Source organism: Hetaerina americana, unplaced genomic scaffold (assembly GCF_022747635.1).
Source record: "Hetaerina americana unplaced genomic scaffold, ioHetAmer1.1.p SCAF_4, whole genome shotgun sequence".
Taxonomy (NCBI): Eukaryota; Metazoa; Arthropoda; class Insecta; order Odonata; family Calopterygidae; genus Hetaerina; species Hetaerina americana.
Genome location: NW_027286985.1, coordinates 20,080,289 through 20,108,162, shown reverse-complemented (window position 1 = coordinate 20,108,162; position 27,874 = coordinate 20,080,289). Strand labels below are relative to the sequence as shown.

Sequence of the window (27,874 nt, the reverse complement as noted above, 5' to 3'; positions counted from 1 at the left end):
GCTGTGGAGCATTTGATGAGGCGCGTGGAAGCGCTCGACTCTAGAGTCACGGATAACATCGACAAAACAGAAGCCGTCATCTCCAAGCTTCGTTCACTCGACATCAAGCTTTTCCAAGGCGGCCAGGCAACACGCGGTGGCAGAGGGGTCAACATCCAGGCCGCTGGCCCCGTGGGCAATGGGTCCAGGGGAGGCATGACTCCAGACGCTAGGGAAGTTGTGGAAAACCTGGATATGAGGCTCGTCTCCCTTAACAAGAAGGTGAGCGATATTGACAACAAGTTAGTGGGACTCAAGAACCAGCTGGACAGCAACTTCCTTCCGGCAGATGACATCAATGCAGAGGCCAGCGAGAAGAAAGCCACGAGTATTGACCTGTCTAAGGTCATCAGCGCAGAGGTGATGCAACACGTGTCGGACGAACTCGAGGCTCTCAGAACCACCACAGCCAACGTGGACCGCAAACTTCAGTTCCACATCAATCTTGTTTCCGAGAACCTGGGGAAGATGCTGAACATGGTTTCAGAGGTACATGAAGCAGTCGTTGAACCCGTGCCGATTCCAATGCGCAACCGCACTGCCGCCAACCCAACTACGCCAGGACCTATTGTCAGACCTGGGAGCAAGCTGGACCGCCTCGCGAGACAGATGAATCCCATCCTTACCGTGTCCGAAAAGATGGACGAGGTTTGGGACGTTGTGGTGGGCACAAAGAGTTCAGTGGACGATTTAGTGCCCAAGTCCGACGAGCTGTTGACTCAAACACAACGACAGGAAAGGGCGATTAGCGACATTCACGCGGACCTTAGAGTAAAGGCTAACAAAATAATTCAGAATTTAGATTTGGTAGAGAAGAGGCTGAAGAAGCAAGAAGATGTATCGAAAGACATAGTGACCTTGGCTCAGAGACCCGTACCCGCTGAACTACTCTTAGATCCAACGATTGATCGCCTCGTGGAGTACGACCCCACGAGGTACGCGGCGGTGAACAGTCCGGAAGACAACACAGCTGAAACCTACGCTCCCCTACACGGGTCTTCACTCTTGGCTACAACCCCATCCGCACCACCCGCCGTAGCTTCGCCGATTGGGTCCACAATCCCTTACGCTACGTCTTCCTCAGCAGCAACGACTGCTTGGTCCTCCGCCACAACATCTCCGACGACAACCGTGGGAATATCCCCTGTATACACGTCATCTTCGACATCCGCTGGAGCATCTGGGTCTTCTTCTTCGTCCACCTCTGGTCCAGCGACAGTTACACCACGTAGTGCGCCAAGGAATAGAGGCGTGATCTTCCCCAGTGTTAAAAACAAGCCATCACCCGCAAATACCACATTTACCACCGACCTCCTAGCAAACATTAAGGACGTTAAGGTAAGTTAAAAAAAGCAAATGCCAAATAATAATCTTGAAAGCTTAATATTTCACAAGAAAAAACTCCAACAGCATGATTTTTGTCTTATTGACCTGATTTAATAGTAATAAGCATGACTTTATACGCACTCCATAACATCTTACACAGAAATCCGAAGTAGATTCCGATAACTTAGAAAAACCGAGCTCCTTAATTCTCAACGGATGACTTTGATACTGGGAATTCAAATCATATTCACTTTGACAATTCCAGTTAAGAACAAAATAATAAAGAGATTCAATCCAAAATATTAAAATGAGATAAATCTACGGATGTTCTCATTTTATCGCACGTAAGGAAATTCCACAGTATGTTTTCAGAAAACTTGAAAAAAAAAGATAATTATGAAATTACTTCCTAGTTTACTTTCTCCACAGAAAATCCCTGAATTATTTCCAGAGAAAGTAGCCACAGAAATTCATGCATTTTTGTGACCAATACTAAATAGTATTACTATGACGATTACTAAACCGTCGTTCTCTTTCTTGCGATAGTTTTCTAAGGGCAAACCCTAAATGGGGTCCTAAGAAATTCATGAGAAATACAATGGTTTCAAACACAGAGCGGGTTTCTACCTCAACAACTACGGTTCGTGAAATAATACTTCCGAAAACCCTAAAATCCATGCGAAAAGAAAAGAACACAATCAATGCGTAATATTAATTTAATAACAGTTAGTAGAAATATAGTCGAACTGAAATATAATACCAGGGAGGCACTGAAATATTCCACTAGAAGAGAGATTTTATTCAAATCTACGTCGCATTTCAAATGTCATCACAAATTGCTCCATTTAATCGCTATAAATAACACCCGTGAGCGAAAAAGCATAATGTAAGGTCATGGCCGTGAGGATTGCAGACTGAGACCAGCTGCTGCTTTTCACGGTCCAAATTTCGAAAAAATTATGGGAAATGAGCGTATTGTATAAAAATCCAAGGCCAGAGAAAATATTATCGACCTTCTCGGAACATTCGCTGACGAATAGTAAGAATCAGAGGAAGTAAAAACTAATTATGATGATAGCATCTACATGAAACTAGCGCTAAGCGGGTCTGCGATGAGAAGATTGCCGCGCAAAATACGATTTCGGAACGCCTAGATGAACAGCGGAGATCCGTGTTATAAGCATAAAACATGGGGAAATCAAGAATTTTAGAGAGGCACATCAGTGATGACCATGAGGAAACAAAATGACATCGTAAATCCAGAAAAATAACTGCCAATATTAGACACACGAAAGGAAAACCATTCATCATAACATTACCTTCTCGCCAAAAATGTGACAGCGAATACTAAAAACATTAAAAATTAAATTTGAGCATCGCAAAAGAATGGCTTAACATGACTTTTATGTCCACTAAATCAACATTTCACAGTATTGTCCACACCAAGAGCGACGATCCCCGAAGTGTCATTTGCCGGTTTTCGAGGTTTCCCAATTTCTTTCGCCAGTTATTCTAGGCTTAAAAACTCATCTCATTTGAACTGTGCGTCAAAAACAGCCGCGACGATTATTTGATTAGCCCAACACGGAGAAGGCGAAAGGACGAAAGAAAAATGACAGCGACGCGGCACAGCTGACAAAATAGTCTCCCGAGACAATTTGTTACAAAATCACGGACGAGCGCCGACACATAGGAAGCGAAAAAAACCGGATACAGCACCTTATAGGGCGCAATTGAGGACGAAAAGCCAAGGGTCACAGCGACCGACAAAATATGAGCTCTCCTCCGGGGCAAGTGATTCCTAGCTCCATTGAGTAGTTTCGCGGCGGAAACGAGGGAGAACTTTCCGCGAGCGCGTTAGAAGACCCCGATTTCCTAAAAGATTGAACCGCGGATAACCAATGAGCGGGAGGTAAAGAAAAGAAGACTGGCGCTTGGGTGCCAAAAGATTCCAACTGAAGACAAGAGCTCGTTTTGAAAACACATGACAACTCGGGGCCGACTGCGGGAGTAGTTTTAATTGGATTTCAGGTACTCCGATTTCTGCCATTCCCCCTCGGGCAACATAAATCACCGTTGACTCTTTCGCCACGAAAAACATCTACGACGAAAGCCAACCCGTCACCCTCCATACTCCCTGCGAAAGAGATCACATCACCGGGTGCCGAGCTCAAAGAAAGCCATATTACACACGGATGAATATGTTATCAGCAAAATGTTCTCGGAAGAATGAACAACAGAGGCCGTTTCAAATTCTAATCCAACAATTTAAAAGCGTAAAAAACATTTGCCTTGATCGGGATCAAACCCGGAAACCGAGATTCCTAGGTGGGTTCGAATCCCGGTCAAGGCAAATGATTTTTTTACACTTAAAACTTTTGCTTCGTAATGCGCATTAGCAGATGAATCCGTTAAAAGTTAAATGTCGCGAAATTTCCCGCAGTTTCACTGAATTTTTGCCATTTCAATTGACCATCAGGTATATATAATTATCTCATTTCATTTAACAGCAAATCCATAACTTTTTCGTGATGTCAAAGGCTAGTTGGTAGCGAATGAATAATGGATTCTACTTCTCCACTAGTCTTAAATTAAATTTATCCAAGACTGAATTGATATTATACGTGATTCCTAGATAAAGCTCTCGCTAGACGTCAGCACAGCTCAGTTTTTTGCATCACTATTGCTTTGTATAACTATCGAAACGTTACAGAGAAATTAAAGAGCATTCTAACAAACGCTCTTCAGCGACGACACAAGGCTATGCATAAACTTTGATTCAAAACTTGACTAAAGACAGAAACACTAGGAAAGGACACAGAATATGTTAGACGTTTAGACGGCCAGGCCGCCATGCATAGCTTAACTCGCATAGTAGTTGAAATATAATCTAGTAATGAACTGCATCCAAATAAAATATTCCTAAATAAACCGCTGGCGTTCGATTTTCAACTACTTCTTCTCGAATAATTGACCCGTTTGTAACAGTGAATATATAAAAGGTTCACGTCGGACGAAAACTGCTATGACGTAGTTTTTACACCTCATATTATACTTCAAAGATAACCTTTAATTTTCAGGTCCATCTTCGTTTCGAGATTGGGCCATATTTGTCATACTTTTTTCATTATGGCTCTCAAGTTCCAATCTCTTCCGACCTGCTGACCCACAATGTCGGCAAATGAAGTAGTACCTTTCTGCGACCCTCTGGTAAACCCATACAATCCTCATTCGGGTCGATGCGCACGGATTGGGGACCAAAATTAGGAAAGTTAGAAAATTATGCCTAATTTTGTGTGCGGCATGTAACATTTTGAATAGAAGACCTAGGGTGGGAATCAACCTAAGCACGAAGAATAAATATAAAACTAGAATTACTCAAAATGTCCGACAGGAGAATTTCATGTAGTCAAGGAAAACAATTCCCACACCTCATTACGCCGGTAACTGAAAACAATGATGAAGTAAGGTAAAATGAACTCTATCTGATTCATTACATCACTAAATGAGCAATATTATCACCAAGCACGATATGCGATCACTACAGGGGAAGAAATTAAAAACGGCCATTAGAACGATAGTAGCCCCACACCCATGACCGATATGTCCAAACACTGACGCGGATGCTCAAAACCGCGAATATTTGCGAAATCAATATTCATTTCCCCCATTGACGTACGTAGTATGACGTACATATGCACGACCAAATTGAAATTGAAAAATAACACTCGATAATGTACATACATATGACGCAAAACGAGTACGGCGTAGCAAGATATTAGATGCTGTATAGAATTTTGATGGCGGTAAACATTGAATAACTGAAACTACGGAAACAACCGCGGTCAAGAGAGTTGAAGTATGACTCTAAATTTTAGATAATACCCATATCCTATGTGATATGATCATATCAAAATGTATCAATAACGGCTAGTGCGTTAGCACCCTTTGCCGTAAACTCCAATGGCGGAATCCAAGGTAACGCGCAAAAAAGTCAGGCATTTCTCCATTAAAAGCAACGTTCGAGTCGAATACTGACCCGGGTATTTTAAAGTTCGATAATAAACTTCAGAAGCCGAACTGGCCCGATTAGCTCATTAACATTTTATCGGAACATTGGATCAGGCAAGGATCCCTTTCTTTCTTCTAGGGCGCAAGTGTGGACACAGGACTACGTGATTTTGCGATGTATAGACTGCTAGGCGGCATGTTACGCGATATCAAGCAACTATGCAAAAGCGACGCATCGCCCCCCCATTTTCAATTTGATAGTGCAAGGTACTTTTGAAATATGCGATATTCCACTTAAAATGTCACGATGGTGATGCGGATGGCATATGCGTTATTGTGGAACACGTTCCTCGTCGCATCAGGGACGCGAATCGGCGTAGCTTTTACACTGTGGAACCGCCAAGAGCACTGGCGTAAATGCGAAGTGCAAAGTGAAAAGTAACTCCGTTGCACGGACAACTTTGCGAAATTCAAATGAGCACTAAACGCAGCCCTACATACAAAAGGTAGCGGACGAGAGGGAGAGGCAAGGGGAGGGGTGGGCATAACCAAACCCGTTGCACTTTCGATCCCGACCCGCCCAAACGGTCTCGCAAGGTGAAGGGGGAGCAGATGAGCGATTGGACGGGTTTGAGCATGTTTCCCAGCCCTCGTGCGTGTATGTATACGTGTGCGTGCCAGCCATTCGCTGTGACCCACAACGCGATTTCGGGTTCGCGTTCTGTACACTTGCGCATCTTCGGTCAAGGGCTTTCCAAGTGATAACCTGTAGCAGGGGGGAGGGATGAGGACGGGAGGAGGGAGGTGAAAGGGCGAATGAATGACAACGGAGCGTGTTTATAAGTGGCATCCGGAGGATATTGCGTGGGAATTATTGGGTTGGGACGGGGCGGAAGAGGAGCCTTGTTTTCCGATAGGGCTTTTAGCATCGAATACGGATTGAGGTTCACATACCCGTTAACAGAGTAGGATGCAGTCATAACTTGAGGCCGTTCACGACGGGGAAGGACTGTCAAAGTCCCGCGAGAGCTGTCGAAAAATTTTCACTAACAAAATAAATTAACATAATCTACTACATACGCGGCTTTTCAAGTAAGATTCTACGCTACATCGGAATTCAACGTGTGAACCTAACAGTCTAGGGTCGTCGGTAATACAGCTATGGAAATGTAGGCTATATTAGACACGCGGTGGCCACTCATTTCCTACATTTCCATTCCCTAATTTTTCCCGACGAAACTGCCATCTTTTCTCACGAGTAATTTTTATTAACTATATTGCATATTCTTTGAGTGGATCATCTCATTGATTCGCATGCCACGCATATCATTCAAGTCGGGCCGAGCAGTAACAGTTTTAGACTAGAATCGACCTCGCATCTATAAGTAATATCTATCTTATCGAGAGCTCCTGATTCCCATAGCACGCTCCCGATTTGTTAACCAAACTACCACTTTTTTTAAATAACTTTGCTCATTCTCCCAATTTTTTCAGGAATTTTGAATAAACCGAGCGAGTTCCATTTTTCCAATTTCCTCGACTAAGTGATCACCCTGATGAAACCCTTTAGGAAAATATTTTAACCTTCGGTATGGGCTAAGCGTTTCAAGACGTCCTCGCCTCTCGAAAATACAGAAAATCAGTAATAATTTGAATATTTTTGCATTCACAAAAGCTATACCAACCAATTTACTGAAGATTCTCGAAATATAATTCAAAACTAAATTGACTGAAATTTCATTTTTTTAATCGGTATCATTTCTCTTGTAGCATAATACCATTCAATAAAGAAAAATAAACCAAAACCATTAAATAATTATGAACAATACCACACCATCGAGGAAATATGTTAAATGAGAAGAGCCTCAGGATAACAGAGTTTGGTCGTCGAGACAATAATTGCCCAGGAGTTCAGAATGCACGTCACGTAGTTGAAACAATGACAGATGAACTTATGAAAACCTAGGAGCTGAACAACTATAATTCATTAATGAAAAAAACCATATACGTCCAAATCTGGAGAAAGGAGAGAGTAAGAGAGAGTTAAAATTCTTGCTGACCTGTCACAACTGGAATGAGATCCAGAGTTCAACGTTTCCGTCGAGGGTCTTGGTCAATGTAACTGATTTGGGCCATACATTAAACACTTCTTGGATATAATCCACCGTAGAAATTTTTTTTGAAGGGGCAATAAGACTGTCAAAGACTTTCCCCCGACGTAATACACTGCTCCCGCCAGTATTTTCAACAGTATACACCCCACTTCTATTTTTGAAGAAGATTAACTACGAGCGACTCGTAGTTAATCTTCTAACAACAAACTCGTAGAACTAACGTTTTAGCCCCCAGTTTTTTCTAAATTATGGACGGTGGATTGTATTCGAGAAAGCTGCTGGCTGACTGGCCTGCGACGCCAGAACATGAACGACCTTCTATACGAAAGCTTTGATACATGGATTTCACCCCATATATGACAGATTAGAAAGATTTTCAATAACATATCACACTATTCACAAATAAACCGGATGGCTTTTTGAATTATTCCGAATTTACTTAATCAATCAATCCGTAGAGCTCCAAACGAAGCTGTAAATGAAATTCAGCCAAGATATAACCCCATGGACATAGCAATAATTCGGAGATCGGAGCATCATACCAAAGAAATATTTAAAGAAGAGAAAACAGGTGCCTTCCAGAAAGGCCTTTCGACACATCAGTCTCATAGTATGTACGCCAAGAACGTCCAGAGGGGAGATATTTTCGCACCGCAAAAGGTAGTAAATACGAGACCGTTACATCTCTTCTTTGAAATGCGGCTGTCTGGAAATGACTTCGTGGAGAAAGGTGTCGGATGGAGAAGCGCCTTTAACGCGTTAACAGTGCGAAGGTTACGAAGGGCAAGGCAAATCTCGAAGGAGAGGCTACCATACACTTTTATCTCGGAAAAAATATAACAGAGACGATTCGGGAAAACATACCTACCAACATAACTCAGGATTAACACCTGCAATTAGAATTCCACGACGAAAATACAGAATCAAAGAATGACACACGTGATCTGGGAACACTTCGGCTTGGCCGGACTTGAAAATGGCATGGCAAAACGCACCTTTCTTTACCGCTGTTCGCTATTGCGCATCGGTGGAGATGTACTATGTCCATGCTGTATCGTACTGCGATTCCGGGCTGCCAATCAATGAGAGATTAATTTCGCATAAGCAATATTTTACGCGAAATATCGACCTTCAATTTTTAAAACAAACTGTTTAGATGATGAAATTACAGAAGTGGTATGAGCATCAATATCGTAGTCATCGATATCGAACGTAGCCGGAGGGATTCCCAGGAAATATTCAGTAAAATGGACAGCCATAATATTAACATCACATGAATCATACAATTTTTCCCTAAATTCACACTTTGACATCAAACTGCAATGGACTTGGACATCAAACTGCAATGATGTAATTTGACATATGCACTATTCTACACATTCGTGAGCACTTAAAAGAAAGAATCAGAAGGATACAAAACCACGATATAGACGCAAAAGAAGATAAGGCATGATGAATTGAAGGTTTACTTCAGCAAATCAAAACCGCCAATATTTGAGGTCTGAGGCTTGAATGTTATGGATAACCTAATTTAAGAGAGTTACTCGCAAAAGATTTCACGGAGGTTATTAGCAGATCAGCATATCATTACTATTGACCATTTATACTGCCTTTGGGCTGGTTTGGATTTATCCCCGAAACATCTCCTGTTTTTTGTTAACACAGTGAATTTGTGGATAGTGTTCAATTATTGACTGAGTGCTTGCGTTCATGAAAATCTGAGTGACTCTGACCACCCCCAGCTTTATGCAAGCTGCTTGATTATTTGGGGAACAGATCTTCCTCGGAAAACACAAGGGGCACTCCTAAATGAACAGCCCCATACCCTAAAGTGAAAATTTCAGAAGTCATACGACTTGACTAGGAACGAACTGAGCATCATCATCTATCAAAATTATCTTAGGGTTGAACTGACATATGATAAGCGTTATTGTAGTTTTTAAGATAGTCCATCGTAGCATTATTTAGTCGTCTGCTGCCCAACTGCCACAGAAGTTTGGTGCTCATTGGCTCATTTTTCACACAACTGTGCGCCTACCTTTAATTTGCTGACTTTTAACCGTCCTTCAATGATGACGTCTTAACACCCCGGTGACAAGCAGTTGCGGCGAGTTACGAGGTGAGGAGGAAATGTAAATATACATCAATGACAAATGCAAAATAAACTGAATCCGTATGAGGATGAGAAAAATTTAACGAGTACGCGTGAGGGGGTCTGTGAAATTGCCGGATGAGCCTGCACCGAGGAGTGGTACTTTTTATCGTTCCGTTCGAGCGATTTAGTTTCAGCCTTTACGTTCAGCGCATTTTGGCAAGAAGTGACACACGTTAGCACACATGATAATCACCCAATACCCATTAGCATTTTGCCGACGAAAGTGTAAACGACTGTGGGCGTCTATGGGTAATGGCACGGAGGAAAGAAAAAAAGTAAAGATATCCTTCACTTCGTGTAATGCAATTTTGGTCGAGGCGATCCGCTGCGAAAAAAGAAACGATAATGCGAGTAAATATTATCGTGGAAACGACCACCTTTACAGATTGGCTTTCAATACGTACTATCGTTCGATGCTTTGACAGCTGAAAAGAACATTTGCCCGAGTCAATTTCGATCGTAAACTATGCCAGAGCCTATATCGCAACGGCATGCGAGAAAAGCAGACAAGACTCCACGAGAAAGAGAGCAAAAACACCTCCAAGGAACTCGGATGATCGCCGAAGATAAAAGCTGCATCAAGTGTTTGAATAAAAGTCTCCCGTCAAGCAGGCACAATGTATTTTTTTCCGTTCCGACGGATAAACGTTGCAAAGCAACGGAGATCGCATGAGACGACGGCAGCGTTTGAATGTGTTGTATTTTTATATTCCCCAAACGACAAGGACCCGACGAGGGCAGGAGAAACCTCCATGGAGAAACTAAATTTAGATCCAGACATACACTTTTGTGGCCACTTACCGCTTTCCTGGGATTAATAAAGTTAAGGCAAACGGAGACGTCGTATCCGGAATATTTGAATCAACGACTAAGTTGTTCACGAGTTAGATGAGCCATAAAAAAAATAAATAATCTAATTTAGTCGCCGCTAATATATGCGCATATTCCAAATTTATTTCCTTCAAACTAAGTGCACTTAAGATTTATAGTTAAGACCAATTTATTTCCATCACAAATCTTAGGTGTATTTCACAATCACATTTGAACAGCAATATTCGCTGGAAAGCCAACAATAAATACGAAGCTCCCCGTTTCTTACAAAAGCCATCGATCCGATTCCGCAGACCTAATTGACATGGCTCAATTAATTCAGCAAGGGACGGATGAAACGTGAAAGAGTTCCGCTATTGTCAAACCCGGATGTCAAAAACTTAGCGAGAGCAGTGCCACGATGATCTCACAAAATATCACAAGAGGGCACAATACTTTCTAAATGATATGAAACTTGAATAATAATCGTGCGGTCCCTGCTTCATGGAGAAGGACTTCAAACGCAAAGACTTTCATGAAGAAAACGACTCTCTTTTTGATTTTTCACCGAGATATACCCTTTTGACAAAAGGTTTGCTTGAGCAACGGCCCGAGGGCAAATTCCGAGAAAGTGGGTCACTAAACGAGGCAATAACAAAAAATAAGTTTTAAACGCGTGTAATGAATGATATATCTTTATTTATAAATTCACGTCAACTACCTATGACGAAAGTCACGAATGCATATTGAACGGAATAATGCCACGAAGACAAAAAAATACCTATTCAATTGTAAGTTCATAAAAATATTTAAATTAATGTCATGTGGTTATGTGAAATTCATTTATAATCTGATATCGTTGGAAAATTAAAAAAATCAAGAGACGCACCTTTTTCAGAAACACAAGAACAGTTCAATGCAACAATTTCAGAGTGTAAAAATCATTCGCCTTGACTGGGATTCGAACCCAGATCCCTCAAATGGGTTCGAATCCCAGTCAAGGCGAATGATTTTTACACTCTGGAATTGTTGCATTGAAATGCACATTAGCGGATGACTCAGTTAAAAGTTACTGTTGCGGCATTTCCCGCAGTTTCTTTGGAACAAGAACAGTTTATAAAAAGGTTTCCTCAGCCTCTTCAAACCACATACTATATATATCAGATAGAGAAAATAAATGTCAAAAGTAACGGAGGACCTGACGAGTTATCTACATAAAAGTTAGTCTCAGCCGACGATTTTTCACTCCGATTTTAGGCAAATAAAAAGGCTGATATTCGTTTATCTTCTGGCAGTGAAAATAACGACGGATACCAACAACTATCGGACTTTCATCTAATCAACTATATAAAAATTCGATCAGTCACAATGCTGGATTTAATTCCAACAACTACTTCGTTAATACACAAAAACTAACCGAGACAGACGTAAAACAAGGTGGGAAAGCCTATGCGGAGACAAAAAAATTTTCGAGCCTCGACTAAAACCACGTAACATAAACGCGACTTTCTGCATGTGTTGGAAGAACTTCGTCCAAAATGATTGAGCTAATGGCAGCAGTTGGAGATACAATCGAAATCCTTGCAGGGAAACTAGAGGTAATTACTGAAGGCATTTCTCCTTTTAGTGCCCGACGCCAAGGAAAGACTCCGACCGTTTAACCCTCAGTTTTCAATACGGGTCCGTTTCTTCTTTGAATTATAATGCAGTCGAGATACCGGGACTAACATAAAGAACGAATGAATATAACGGGAGATGCCGCGGGAGTTATGGTGAGTTAACAAGATGTGTTTATCACCGTTTCTCGGGCAAAAAATATGAAGCCCACAGACAAGCGCAGAGGCCCGAATTTAACAGCTACAAAGCCCTTACCCTATCCAAACACTGATCCATTTTTCAACTTGCTATGAATTTCAAGCCAAAATGACAAGGTGAACTGCACTCAGGAGAATTCACGGAAAGAAGGAAAATATTAGTAGGAGACACGGTCACTCATTAAGCAGAAAAATAAAGAAGGAAGGTTACCGTAATGCCTATTAATATCACACCTGAATGCTTACGCTAAAATAAATAACTCATGACGAGGAAATTTTGCGTTTTCTACTTCCAGTTGATGAATACATTCGGATTCGATTTTCGACCATCTCAATTGAGTTTTTGGCGAACTATCAAACATTACAAGAGATTATCAAACACCACTGAGTGTAGCTGTGCACACTATTTTGTATTTCTTTTTGGATTATTGTTTAAGATATCATTAGACGTTGGAATACGGGTTAATCCTCTGGGCGACGACTCAAGACACGCTTATTAGAGACAGATAAATGTAGTTAAAATGCAAGGCGAGTAATGTCGTTCGACTATAATCCATTAGAAATTTAACTAGAAGAAAGACACCTTGGCGAGGTAGTAGTAGTAGTTTTGAGGGGAGGCGACCGACAGCTAAGGTCATTTGCGCCATAGGGGATGGACAGGAAAGGATGAAGGGTGGAGAGAAACCCGGCGTCGGCATTAGCCTACTCTTTACGAAAGGCGCCAAGGGGTCCGCAGTTTAACGTCCCATCCGACGGACGGCGTACTCCCTCAAAGTGCCCTCCACAAAGCACCTCAAGTAGGGATCGAGATACCTCTGAAAAATATTCAACACCGCCGGGATTTGAACCCGCGCCCTCAGGGTGGGAAGCCAGTACGTTAGCCCCCGCACCATCTCGATCCCCCTTGGCGAGGTTAGTTCACATACTGGATCGCCGATCGAGTAACCCGGTTAGAATTCGAGTCACGTCCGATGACTCTTTCATGGCCAAATTCCAAATAACGCATTGACGAATATCTGTGCGCGAGGGTGCGACATGTTTACCGTGGCGCTGAATGTCTGTAACTGAATGAATTGGCGACTTTCATGTCACCAAAATATTTTCACATTCAATTCTGCGCCATCTTAGCGACCTCAACCCTCACATGAAAGGATTCACCTATACGTGTCACTTCCACACGATAATTTATTGGCCAGACTCATTTTAATTGCTTGCCAATTATCTTATCCAAATCCCAAAAACGTTCAAAATATTGTGAACCGCGATGTAAAATTAGAATATTTTATTTCACGGATTTATAAGATTTGAAGTGCTCATATACCACCCTCACAGCGAATACACTGACACCCGATGATCTGTACTGTTAGGGTAAACAAAACAGCCCAAACTGGTGGATCACGTGCCGATCGAACGTCGAACTCGGTCCCCCAACACGGGGAGATCATCACGCTTATCACCGAACGCCAAAGCCTTTCCGTGGAGTGGGATATCATTTCCATGAATCTCCTAGGTGGAAATACATGAAGCGGAGGGAAAATCAATTCCATTGTCCGTGGGTGCTTCCCGTTCCCACGGTCACGGGTAAGCACGACCGGTTCCCCCGCCCTGCCCCCTCATTCCCCTCGCGCGGTCAACACTTGTCTCTCGCCGGGCCCTTACGAACGAGTACACCAACGCACACGCAACGGCGTCCGAGGAATTAATTCAGCGGTGATCAGCAAAAAGGCACCGTTCCGAAACTCGCACATCTTCAATTCCGGCGAAGCTCGAACAGAGGAGGCCCTCTGGCACGCCAATTAATGACAATGGAATCGGTTTTGGTGGAGTCATCACGAGGTATGTCGACCTCATTGAAGAGATGGAAATTGATAAGTACTGACTCCCTTGCTCCATTCTTCGAAAAAAAGCAGCTGCTGGGATATTGACTTCTTCGCGCGTCAATTAATCGGGTAGCCCTTTTGTCATGCAAAGCAATGGCTATTGAATCGGTTTTGTTGGAATCATCACCAGGAATATTGACGACATTATAGTGATGGAGATCGAAAAGTATCATCTTCGATACGTGCTCCGCCCAGCAAAAGCTGCCAAGACAAACTACGTGAATGATACCCACGAGCCAATATGAATTATGTTATTCCGCTAAAAGAACTCATTAACTCATTGAGGCTCATAAGAAGTAAATAGCAACAATCGATAGCCTGCAATCATTCCAACAAGTAGGTTCGATTCCCAAAAGAAGTCAAGAACGGAGACGAGCGGTTTCATCGTCTAAGCAGTGACTTCGCGCTTAGTTCGAAGAGAAGAAGGGCTCTTCAATAATGTCATTACTAACAATAATGCTTCCCATCTACAATTTACGCCGATGTAGCCAAGATGCATGATTGTAACAGGGTATTATGGTTTCCATGAGAACTGATTCATTACCGGGAAATGTCCCGGAAAGAAATTAATAACGTCTCAAGTATAGTTTTTTAAAACTAGAAAGCCACAGAGAAGCATCATCTGTTGGTGATACTGAGAATTTAACTGTATCATTAAAGATTAACTCGCATATGACTAAGGTTTCTTTCACAACTGCTCAAGTTGTTTACGTCTACCGAGGAAACAACCTCCAAACACTTGCATTCACCATGCTCTGTATTCTGGCATTAATTAGTATTACCAAGGTCGGAGTGCTAGCCTCGTGGATACTGTGCCAGCTATCTCTCTAAGAATTGAGAACCTTTCGAAGCTAATTAGTATTCCAACCCCGTGATTTTAATTTTGCAGTTGATGTATGGTGATTACAGCTTGATATTACGTCGCAACGACACCGCGAAAGTTTCATGACCATTTCGGCAGTCAAGAATTGTGAAATTGGATATTTCTGACACAGATGCGTACCACCAATTACACCGAGCGTTGTGGAATTCGGGACCACTAGCTGTGGGGGAGCTATTTAGATAAAAAAAAGACAATACCTACTATGGAAGGATGAAGGCTGCATTATCTCTCTTTCCACGGAAAAATAATGTGACAGTGTCCTTTATTGAATAATTTCTTTCAAATATTAATTCGCTATTCACTTTCACAATAGGCACTACGGATATTTCTGCCATGCCAACTCTTAACTTTCTGTGGGGGGGGGTGTGAAATCGCGTTTATTTCTGCTTTTTCCATAGGATGAATAAGTTAGTTACGTAGTTAAAGGAGTAAATCCTTCAGGAGTTGTGCTGGGAAGGATAAGTATAGCATTGAAATTCATTATGTTTATCTTTTCAGGGATATTCTTGCGTGGATCTTCTGAACGCCGGAATGAGGGACTCCGGAATCTACTACCTGCAGATCAGGGGGACAACATACTGGTACCTCAAGGTGTACTGCGAACAAGACGTTGCTGACGGAGGATGGACAGTAAGTTAAAAAATTATTTTCCGGCCTAAAATTGTCATAACAGATGGTTCATGTCAAAGAATAAGTCAACTCATTTTTGGTTTCAAATCCCATTACCATTTTACGTCAAAATATAAAAATTCTAATGCAAACTAAACACTATTCGTGTCCGAGGACTCACTTTTAGATTGCTAGTAAACATTTCAAATGCCTTTTATTTTATTAATGATAATTTTTCATTACTCAAGGGCGACCGAAAAGGTTTGTTAATGTTCTGTGATTGTCTTTCCGCAAATAACCAACGTGTTTTTGAAAGAGGTAAATTTACACCTTATTCTAGTTGTCACGAAAACCTCATTTGGTGATTCAATGAAAATCATACTTAATGATTCAAGAAATAACAGGAATTTTGATTAATTTTGCTAGTTTACGAAACACAACATCCCCTCCGCGGCTAACGCGACCGAGCTCGTCGTGTTCTCACATATGCGATGCCGCCAAAGTTCAGGTCAAAAAAAGATCACTTCACCCCCTCTTGACCTCGGTCGACGAACTTTATCTCTATTTTCAGAAACACCAGTTTCTATCAAGAATATCAAATCAATGTGGGGGAAGGGTGAAGGGCGCCTCCTTGAATAAGGCTTTAAATGACTTTTTTTGACCCTGATTTTGATTACCTTTTTAAAGAATTTTCCTTCTTTCCAGTCAACTAGATACTAATTTTGTTCGTCAGTTACCCATTCTTGGATAGGCAAGAGGCGCATAGATGGATATTAATGTCAGCGAAAAGCTTCAAGAAGTCCGAAAGAGTTTGAGAAATTAACTTCGGATCAATCATCCGTAACATATGGTTTTAACATCAAATAAAGCAATCAGTTTGGCAGAACGACCAATTTCGACTAAAAAATCAGTCATTTGATAAGAAGATAAGAAAGTCAAACCTTTAAAAAGGAGGTGAATTTAGAGACAAATTAATCCCTTGCGGTAACTGAATATTTACCTCTAGATGCTCCGTTAAAATTTTTAATACTCACTAAATATTTACCAATCGTTTAATCAGTTCGTGTGGATTTCAAATTTATTCCACTAAAAGGAAAGCACTCCGAGAAGCCGAGTTAACTCCGCCCATGTAGGCTCTCTCAGCCCTCCTTAAAAGAGCACAAACGAAACGAGATATCCAATTCCTTCTCATCTTTACTGTTCCAAAAAAGAACCGCACGGAAAACGTACCTCCTCACTTCCCCGTTTTGACGCCACATAGGTTAAAGTTTATAGCACCTATCGTGGGCGAAGTCGTCCGATATATTTCACTCGGGGAGACGAATAGCGCTGTTGCGGCACAGGAAGCGCATTGATATAAATAAAAGGAAATGGTCCCCTGGGAGGTCCGAGAGTCGCTTTGCGCCTCCACCCACAATACTCGCGGGACCTGCAGCATGCACCCGGAGACGATTCGTAACTCCAGTCTCAGAGACTTCAACGGGCGATCCACCTCCGAAAGCGGCAGATCCCCTTCCATCCTTTCGGGTCCGACGATAAATCACGGAGCGGTCCCAAAATCATCCCCCAACGAAAAAAACCAGGCGAAGAGACAAGAATCCCTCCTGTTCTTCCTCTCGCGCGACTCGACCAAGAAATTCAGCATCAGAGAATGAAAACAAGAGTATGCAAAAATGGAGTTGTTTGGGTGTATCGCGGTCAGCACGAAGAGAGAGAGAGAGATCATTGGACTCGTCGCGGGGGAACGGGTTCCCCTGTGTCGGGAGGGGAGATCGGAGAGATGGGGAGAGGTGGAGAGCAACGGCTTTCCGCCCAGCCGAACCGAGCCGCGAGGAGGAGAGCGATGAGGGGGGCCCATAATTTGACACGGATTGAAAAAATCGTGTCACAAGGTCAGGGGGGATGAGGCTAGACGGCCGCATTGTTATTCAATCAGCGTGCCCTACGAAAAGGCACAAAATAAACATGGAAGAGAAATGCACCAAGAATAGGAATTCTACGTGCGAGCCTCCGGGATTGAAAATCACTGATTTCAGATATCACTTTTCAACTTCCCTACCCCTGTGTTAAGTACCTTTATAATTAGAGCAATATGACTTCCCAATGATGTGTTAGATTGACGCATCAATATTAGTTGAATCGTACGACACGCAAAGAAATGAATTATTTTCTCAGAGAATTCCAAAAGACTTATTTTCATGCTTGCCCGAACTTACACGTGGAATCCAATTAATCGTTGACAAGAGGCATAAATACAGCAGCCTCCAATGCGGCAGAAGAAACTCAAAAATGTCCGACATGTAGTATCACACACATGTATGCTCCGTCATCTTTGCTTGCATTCCTATAATAATGCTTAACCGATTAATTCTGCACCATTGCACAGTAACGACAGGGAATCACAAAAAAACATGCATATTATTATACTCGCATCCTCCCTCAAATGGCCAGGATTCTGACGTTTTAATTTACCAAGAAGGGCGGATGGAAACCGTAGCTTATTGAAAATTCGGATGGGATTCTCCAAGGGCTAGTTAAGAACAATGGCGGTCTAATCTTGCTACATGTACTATGCCAGGAAATACCTTCCATTTAAAAGCGACGCTGTTGGGTTATTGACATGGAATCACCTCATGCGCTGATATTAATTTTCCAACGCTCTAAAATCCGCGTAAAAACCTGCTGCTTCGATGGAAACTGAAAAAGAATTTAATAGTATTCCGAGATCGCAAGGGAATATGGAAACAGAAAAACAGGCTCCGAGGGAGGAAAGGAGATAGAATTCGGGAATTCAAAGAAAGGTAGTGTGTGCGGGCGGGCATTTTAACTTCTTAGGGATCTGAACATAATGAGGTCTGAAGGAAAGAATTCATTCAATCAAATTACATGGAACCCCCAATTTCAATTTTTAAGTTATTGAAGCGGTCGAAGGCGTACCGTTCCTAACTTCACTCAAACAAATCCATTTGGTGACATTACACCATTCATGTACGAGCAAGATTCGAGCCCACGAACTTCTCCCGATTGATTACTAAGGTCGTCGAATTCATTCGCACTTTGGTCCCGTCTATCCATATCAAACGATAATTATTTTCTCATAATTGTGCCAACAAGATATTTATGATACATTACTAGTATAACTGATACTATCCCACAGATGGATAAATGAATGGTGTGCGCAACGTATTTTACCCAGTTACGGCATCATTTAATAAAATTTTAAGGGGTACACATCCAGGTATACATAAAATTCTAGGGAGGGCGGATTTTTACGGAGTCCGCGCGTGACCGTAGTAGAATTAATTTCTAATTCTGCGGGGAAAGTATTTTCCATAGTAATATAAATATTCATATTTCCCAAGAGCCATCGAACATTAGGCAGGCTCTCAACTGTTTAATGAGTGCCGGTTGCACCGCCTTCGCAGCCCCGTGATCAAATTCATTTATCACTAACTCTCCATTTCACGGAATGCTTTCTAGGCGTCTTCGTTTTGTACAAGTAGCTTTCCTGTCATATTCAACATTTTTTAATGAGCCATTTTTACCTGCCTTTTAGCCAAGAGGCGAAATACCACCATTTAAAAGGGGAGGGAGGACATTATACTACAGCATGCACAAAGGAAAGAGGTTTAACTTGGACAAAGAAATTAAAAACCGCAGTTCTGAGTCGATTAGAGCATTTGACTGTCAACATTTTAAATACTATCTCGGGTACAAGGGCATTGATAGGAGAGGATAAGAGGAGACAGAATGGGTGAAAGTCGTGAAATGAGTTAGGCGCGCACTTTCCCTGCGTACTCACAGCCATTGTGGTTAGGATAGGTAACTACCAATCGCGAAACACACTGCAGCCGGAGGGTAACTTTGATAAGTAAATTTTCTTACCGCCGAAAATGTCATTGAGGTGGAACAACCTTCAAAATCTGAAATTTTTCGTATTTCTTATACCCGGGAAAAATAATAGAATATTGTCGCATGATCGCCAAATGTGCGAGGAAAAGGGCATGGTAGAAAAGCGACTGAATTCTAACTCAGTATGAGATATTTTCAACTAATGGCAAATTTTAGTTTCCTTGACAAATGACCATTGAATCATGATATTTAGACGTGATTTCCTTGATTGTTTTAAAAACATTTTTCCACCCCTAAATTGTACAGGGTGAGTCAGCGTCACCTGAAGTAAACCATTAGAAAACACTTCAAAAACCATCGAGTAACACTGACTCCCAGTATATCTTGACTACTGCCCTGCACTAAGTAAGTGAAACATCAATGCAATCCACTTACCATAATGACTTCGGATATTGCGGCGATGTATATCAAAATATTGGCTCTTTGCTGTTTCATAAATGACATAGGGGTGAGTATTTGCTCAACATCAACTATATTCTTCATTGATTTTGACAGCAAGCATATAAGTTAATGCCTTAGAAACTAGTCGACAATTCCTTGGATAATACCAGTTTATTATTCAGCATTGCAATAAATCAGAATGAGGTAAAAGGTGAAATGAACTCCAGTGGAGAGAGTATTTTTGGTGACATTACTTTTTCTAATAAGCTAAGATTCCTGTCTTGATGTAAAAGGAATACTACCAAAAATCAAAGAAAATCATTTCATGCATATCTGGAATGACTACGACACCCAGTCTCAAACAAACGAATTTTATGATGAATAAATTGTTTTTTCCAAAGCATATATTTGACAGCTTGCTGGATGACAATAATGTTTGATGCATGCATTTAATGATGTCATTTTTCTCAGGTTATTCAAAGAAGAGATGACCTCGGTGAACCCAGAGAGAACTTCAACAGGGATTGGACAGATTACAAAAATGGATTTGGAGACCCTAGCAAAGAGTTCTGGCTTGGAAATGAAAACATATACATGCTCACCAACAATGAAGAATACACCCTACGTGTTGAACTTGAAGACTTTGAAGGCAACAAAAGGTAATGATAGATAATTATGAAGGGTTATTTCATACAAAAAATTGAAGACTCCTTTTAAGCTTCAATATTTGTAATAATGGGTAGCTGATGCTTAATGAATATTAGTGGAAATTTTCTTGGACTGAGAATAATAATCAATTAATTTTAGCATAGGGTAATGATGAAAAGCCAATGTGTGTCTTCTATTTCAAATAATCGTGATTGAAATGCAGAAAAAATCAATTCCCCCGCACAAACGTTGCATTTGTGCGTATATTTGCTGGCCTTGGTGGCAGCAGGGTTACGTCCTCATTTGCCAATTCAAGGGTCACCAGTTCGATTCCCACCCAAGTGGGTTTTCCTCTATCTTGGGCTTGGGTGTTTGTAATCACCTCCATTGTTTTCACTGTTAATACTCCCATGTAATAGCCAAAAAGTACTCTTTTTGGACTAGAGCCAAATAAATATCTACATCATTTGCTCAAGACTAAATTTAAATGAATAATTGACATGTCCATGAAATCATACTAAAACACTAACCCTATAGTGGTCAACTACATTTCAATGGATATCATTTGCCAGAGACAGCATGTTTACTAAACAATTGCCTTACTCAGCTACTCATAATATCAACAACTTTTACCCTATTCAAAATTTCCAATACCCTTCATCCTCTTACCCACTTCCCTAAACAATACACTCATATAGCAATCTTCAACATCCCAGTACTTATCAATAGTCCAAAATCTACTCTTTCTGTGCATTTAAAATTTCTTCTTCACACACTGTTTTACTCTCTTCTTCACTGAGCTTCTTAACTGGCTTAAATTTACTAACTTTTTCAAGCCCAGGAAGGAAGGATTTTAGTTCATCCATCACATGACTACAACCATGAATACTTCTTATAAAAGAAGTAAATCATGTCTCACTGACGTGGAAAAAAGTTGTTGATATATCCCTCTCTCACTGTTAAACCCAGTATCAATGAGTGTTTTATTAGGATGGATGCATTATTTTAAGAACTAGCACAACAATATTTTCACATAATAATTTCTGTAAAATTTAAAGAAATAAATGTACAGCCTCTCTTCTATGGTTTTGAGTAATCACAAAACATGTGCACAAAGAAACTGCAATAATAGGATTTAAAATGTAATCCATTCCTTGGTTTACATTTCCATTCATTCAAAAGACAACTGTCTCTCAATTTCAGGTATGCTCAGTACTCTCATTTCAAGATCTACTCTGAAGCAGAGTACTACAAGTTGGAGATTGACGGATATGAGGGTAATGCTGGAGATTCATTGAATGACCCATGGTATGGAAGTAATAACAGCCCTTTCTCGACATATAACAGGTAAGAAAAAACTGATTTTGACATTATTTTCAAATGCTAATGACACATCTCTTGGGTTGGCAAACATACAACTTATGCCAGCATCCTACTGACATTCATATAACTTATATATAAAAAGAATTGTTCACCTTATTAATATCAATCATGATGATTAAAAATAATCTTTGAACTGACTTCAACTGCATATACACCTGGTCATACGAGAAGGTACCCAAAAATAACCGGAACTATTTTTTTTAAGCTAGGTAATTTTTTTACTGAACAACCTTATCACCTGAAAAGCACTCTTCATTACACTTCATGCAATTGTCCAATCTGCGATTCCATTCCTGGAAATATTTCTCAAAATCATCTGTTTTAATGCCTGACAGCTCCTGCCTTGTTTTTTTTCTTCAACGCTTCCACATTTTCAAAACGTTGTACTTTCATGTCCCTCATCAATTGAGGAAACAAGAAGACATTGCACCAAGTGAGTTCAGGTGAGCAAGGGGCATTAGGCAAAGGAATCATGTGTTTTTGGCAGAAAACTGGCACACTTAAACGGCTGTAAGAGCCAGTGCATTGTTATGGTGGAAAACCCAGTCCTTTGTATCCCACAAATTGAGCCTTTTTTGTCGCAAATTGTTACCCAATCTTTTTCAAACCTCCAAATAGAAAGCCTGATCAACAGTCTGACCTGGTGGGATGAATTCAAAATACACTGTCCCTCTCACATCAAAAAAACAAATGAATATCGTCTTGAGGTTTTATTTTACTTGAGAGGCTTTTTTTGAGCTACATGACAATGAAGTTTTCCACTGGCTTGATTGTTGTTGATGGACGTCCTGAATGAGGTTTGTCATCAAGTGACTTTTCACCTTCTTTGAAATGGGAAAACCATTGATACACTTCAGTTTTTCCCACAGCACAATCCTTGTAAGATATTTCTAACATCACAACAGTTTCTGCAGCAGTTTTCCCAGGCAGGAAGCAAAATTTCACTATGCTTCAAATGCTGTTGCCTTAAATCCCCCATGATGAATTTTCGAAAAGCAAGGTGATCGCAATGGTACGGGGGCTAGCGTACTTGCTTCCCACCCAGAAGGCCCAGGTTTGAATCCTGGTGGTAGCAGATATTTTTCAGTGGTACCCGATCCCTACTTGAGGTGCTTTGTGGAGAGAACTTGGAGTAAGTATGCTGTCCGTTTTTTTTTACAAAATGAATCATTGTGACTAAACACAACCTTCAAAGATGATAACAATGCCTGCACAGAACTTGGAACGATTTGCGCTCTGCTTCCCTGGTGAAAGAAATACGTACTACCTAAGGTCCACCAACTGCAGCACTATTCCAATTATTTTTGGCTACCCCCTTGTACATGTAGATTTCCAGTTAAAAAAAAGCAAGGATCTGTATTAAATGAACAAAAGAATGCACTTTTTTCTTTGAATCCTGGAAATTTCAAAGAACAATTATCATGAAAAAATAATTTAAGTGCAAATGTATTATGATTTTTTTTCTAAAGAATTACATGGTATTTTAAAAAGAGGTTTTAGTGACTTGTACTTGGTCAAAGAAGTTTTCAATTATGGTAAAATTAATGTAGACACTCAATGTTATTTAATTTAGATTATATTTTTTGAAAGTAAACCAGAAAATCCAAAGCAATGATGAGCCCCGATTCAGATTATTTTGAACTTGGCAAGCTCATTAATGTACTCTATAATGCATAAAACCCTACCAACCTTGAAATTTCATTAAATGTCACTATCACTCTACGCCTCAACTCCAGTTTTTCAAGAGCTGAAAATTGGGTATTGTTTGGGGAAATTGGGTGGCACATTTTTTTGCTTATATTGTACGTATTCCAATGCAGTATGTTTGTTCACCATATACTATCATGATTGCACCTGAATCATTATGATAACCATTAATAATTCTGAAAAATCATATTCAGAGCTAGTAACAAACTAGAAGAATGTGCATCAAAACACCTATGTGGCATTCATGTACCTCTCAGGGAATAATACTGTTAATATTCTAGGATAACTTTACCTCCATTTCTGGAACTCTCACACTGGTGACGATTTTCATTTGTGATTAAAGTGAACAATTTAATTAATAATTTGTGGTGCTTTCTTTCCAGGGATAATGATCGATCAAGTCTAAACTGTGCCTCAATGCTAAAGGGAGGTTGGTGGTGGAAGTCTTGTGGCAGGGGACTCAATGGACTATATCTGAATGACCCACAGGATCTCACAGCCAGACAAGGTAATATTTATGAAATTTAAGGGAAACAACCAATAGTTTTGATAAAGTTTACTCTCATCATCCCATTTTCATTTAAATGAAATATTCATGTGATTCATTTCTTGTAATTGAATATGATTTCATATCCAAAATTATGAATCTTATTGATAGCAGAAACAAATGACTTTCACTTCAACTATATTTATTTTGAGTATTATTATTGGTAATCTTATGGTTAAGGTAGGTTTTTGATTAGCACAAGCTACCAAACGGTACAGTAACAATTCCCTTTCTTTTCTTCCTTCCTTCCCTCCATTTTCTTAACAAGGCACAACCTGACATTAAGCCTTACAATAGACCCCTCATCTATTCTGCCTACTTCACGCATACAAGGGGTCAGGTAGTAGAAGAGATGTCATAGTCTCAAACTCAGGCTAAATAAAGATAACTATCCATCTATCTCCTTCCCTCCTCCCTTCCTTCAGTCCAACATCCCTATCCTACAACAGCCCCTTCCTCACTTGCCTAACATTCTCCCCTGCATCAGAGTCTTCAACATATCATTGCCCATCAAAATTCTTTGCATCCATTTTTCCTGCCTGTTTTCGATTTCACCCCACAATCCTCTCCCCTCTCCCACCATACCTTGCACTTTCTTGTAAGTTTTCCTTTCTGTCCACTTCACCTTCTCCACACCCATATTTCAAAAGCCTCCTACGCCTGTCATTCTGCTTCAATGATCATGTTTCAGGCTGTGCAAAACCACACTCTATAGCAAGGTTTTGATGAGCCTTTTCTTAACATCCTTAGTCCCTGTCATCAACTCCCTCCTCCTTGTGAAAGCTTCTTTGCCCAATGCAATTTTTCTCCTTTGTTCCTATTACTTTGACCATTTTAGTCCAAAATATTTCGGAGATAGGGAAACTGCACCACCTACTCTAGCTTTTGCCTTCATATTTTAAAAGTTAACATAGCTTTCTTCTTCCAAAAAATTGCATAACCTTTGTTGTATATCTTTTTGATATAATAACCAAATTGCATAAATTCTAGTAATTCATGACAAAAATAGTCAGACTATTTTATCTATTGCTAGCTCTGAAAGAGTTCTTTGTCATTATTTTAACTGTAATGTTCCTCTTATGTTACTGAAATGAGAGAGCTTTCAAAATTCACAGATTTGTGAGTGCATTTGCACACTTTTATGTTCACCAAAACTGATTAATATTTTTATTTCTAGGTATTGTATGGTTCCGATGGAGAGGATGGGATTACACCCTGAAGAGAGCCAGCATGATGATAAAGCCAAAAGCAACGTTCCCGAGCACATGATTCCATTAATGCGAAGAATGAAGACAAATCACCCACAAAGCAGTGAAAAATCTGTTCCATTCTGAAGAACAAAGCAATTAGTTGTATTCGATGAACTTATTACAGCGGCTTATCTGATGAAGGAATCTGAGCATGACTGCCACATTCTATGAGTGCATTTCTTATAAAATACAAGTGGAGTAGTGAAAGGAACGACAAAACCTTGAATGTTTCAATGATGACCAATCCTAGACATTTTGAGACATTGATAAATCACTATCATATATCTGCCACAATTACAAAGTCCATCTCCCAATAGCCTTCCTCACATCTTAAGAAGAGCTCCAAATTAAATGTGTGATTATAGCTTAAACGAAGCACAACCAAAATTGACATAATACTACAAAATTCCAATGATATTTTTCCAAACAAAATACACTTCAAAACTTGAACGATAATAAGTCATCCTTTTCTGGGAAATTATGCATGAACTGACTTTCTTGAAAAAGCTTCATACCATTGAGTTCTTACACAAGAGAAATAGAGGCCTCCACTCAAATGAAATGCTAACACGGCTTCCCTTAGTGTGTCACTTCTATGACAAGCATGACATTATCATAACTTATTATCCAATGAACTCATTTTTTATGTCATTACAAATGATGTGATGAACCTATTAGGAGTGCTATAATGATTAATAATTTAGGATATTGCCTCCTATTAATGTAAATTAGAATATTTCAGCTCCTTTTTTATTTAAACCCCATATAAAAACCTCACAATATTTCTCTAAGAAACAAATATGCATTTGCCTGGAGCAAAATACCTTAAATTTGGTTAATTTCAAATACAGAACTGGTGAAGGTTTGGCAGTAGTAACTGGGCAGTATTGTTTGGTTTGTCCTATATATTTTATGAAGAGATGTGGTTGATGTAAATATTGTGAAACTTGTATAAAGCCATTTTTGTACATACTCATTGTTTTAATTTTAGGATCATACTAGTTAAAAAAACCTCCAATTCTAAGTATTGAAGGTATCCTGTGTAATGAGAGGCTAAACCTAACCAAGAATAAATTAATTTTTAGGATTCATAAATAAATGGAAAATCATTCTTTCAAAATCAGGTTATCTTTTTGTAGCTTTCGGCTTAAACCATTTGTTTTTAAACTCTGACCTCATATTAAGAAATCAAGGGTAAGAGTGACAATAGTAGTCGATTAAAAACCCTTAAAATGGACATCATTAAAATGAAGGACCAAAAATATTTACCATGCAATGACTTCATCTGCGTCCTTGAAGCAGTCTTCAACCCTGCTGACTTGGCTTTCTTAGTAGCATTCATCCTCTTATTCAACACCTTTGACTGCAAAGTATACATAAATTAATAAATGAATCATCTTCTAATACTACTTGAATGCAGAGTTGCACAAAACTGCAATTCAGTTCACATTATTTCAGTAGCAATAATCTTTATAGTCAAAACAATCCAAAAATTGGAAAGAGTTCCAATTTTAAATTTATTTAAGTGTCAAAAGAAACCCAGTATTCACTGAAAATTTGGCACATATGACAAGGTGGATATATCCAAACAAAATCTCATGCAAAATGATCGTTTGATGAATAGCCATAATTACTGAATTTAAGTGTTGGTTTTGTAGGATGAGGATTGTAGGAAGTGTTGGTTTTGTAGGATGGAAGAGAGAAACATTAAATGAATCAATCATACCAGAAAATAATTACAAAGGGTCAAAAGTGCAAATGCCAATCAGCATCATTTTCAAATTTCAAGCTCATTTCAACACAATCATTATATGAAAAGACTTGCATGTTGGATAAGCTAATTAAATAAGTGCCTTAACTTGTTTGATGTAACTTTAAATACTTACACGAACACAAGACTTAGATTTTTTACACCAAGAGTTTTGTCACTCTAAATACGTCTATACCTATGAATTACCATGCATTTCAACATGTAAATCTTTCAACATAAAATATACTCAATGAAAGGCATTCACTGGCACTGTAGCACCACAAATTCCACTTTAAGACAGTCTCTCCATTTAAACTAGCTCATCAGTCTTTACCAAAATCATCACATTGTTATTAGGGCAATATTTTTTTTTTCCAAGGTATATGAGAGCTAGCTGAAGCAATTGTTGGGCAATTAAATTTCACATCATAATTATGTGGATGGAAATGAAAAGGTCCATGAAGTACAATGGAGCGAGGGGTGAAGGAGGACTAAGGAGGAGAAAGAATAAAAGTAAACCCGAAGAAATTTTTAGGCAATTTGAGAATAAGGTAAAAGGGAAAGAAAAGAAAGAACCAGATTGTCAGCCATCTATGTCCTTCATTTTGAATTTCCTCAATGAACTGCATCAAAACAGTTAATTACTCCTTTTACT

The 27,874-nt window shown here is 40.0% G+C and overlaps 1 protein-coding gene across 1 annotated transcript; it reads left to right on the top strand.

Moving 5' to 3' along the window:
* On the top strand, nt 1-25,637 carry LOC139692310 (uncharacterized). Its single transcript, XM_071590418.1, has 6 exons — nt 1-1,377; nt 15,531-15,662; nt 20,406-20,593; nt 21,786-21,929; nt 24,056-24,180; nt 25,397-25,637. The coding sequence occupies exons 1-6, from the start codon at nt 16-18 to the stop codon at nt 25,486-25,488; spliced, it is 2,043 nt and encodes a 680-aa protein (XP_071446519.1). The 5' UTR covers nt 1-15; the 3' UTR covers nt 25,489-25,637.
* The last annotated feature ends 2,237 nt before the right edge of the window (nt 25,638-27,874 follow it).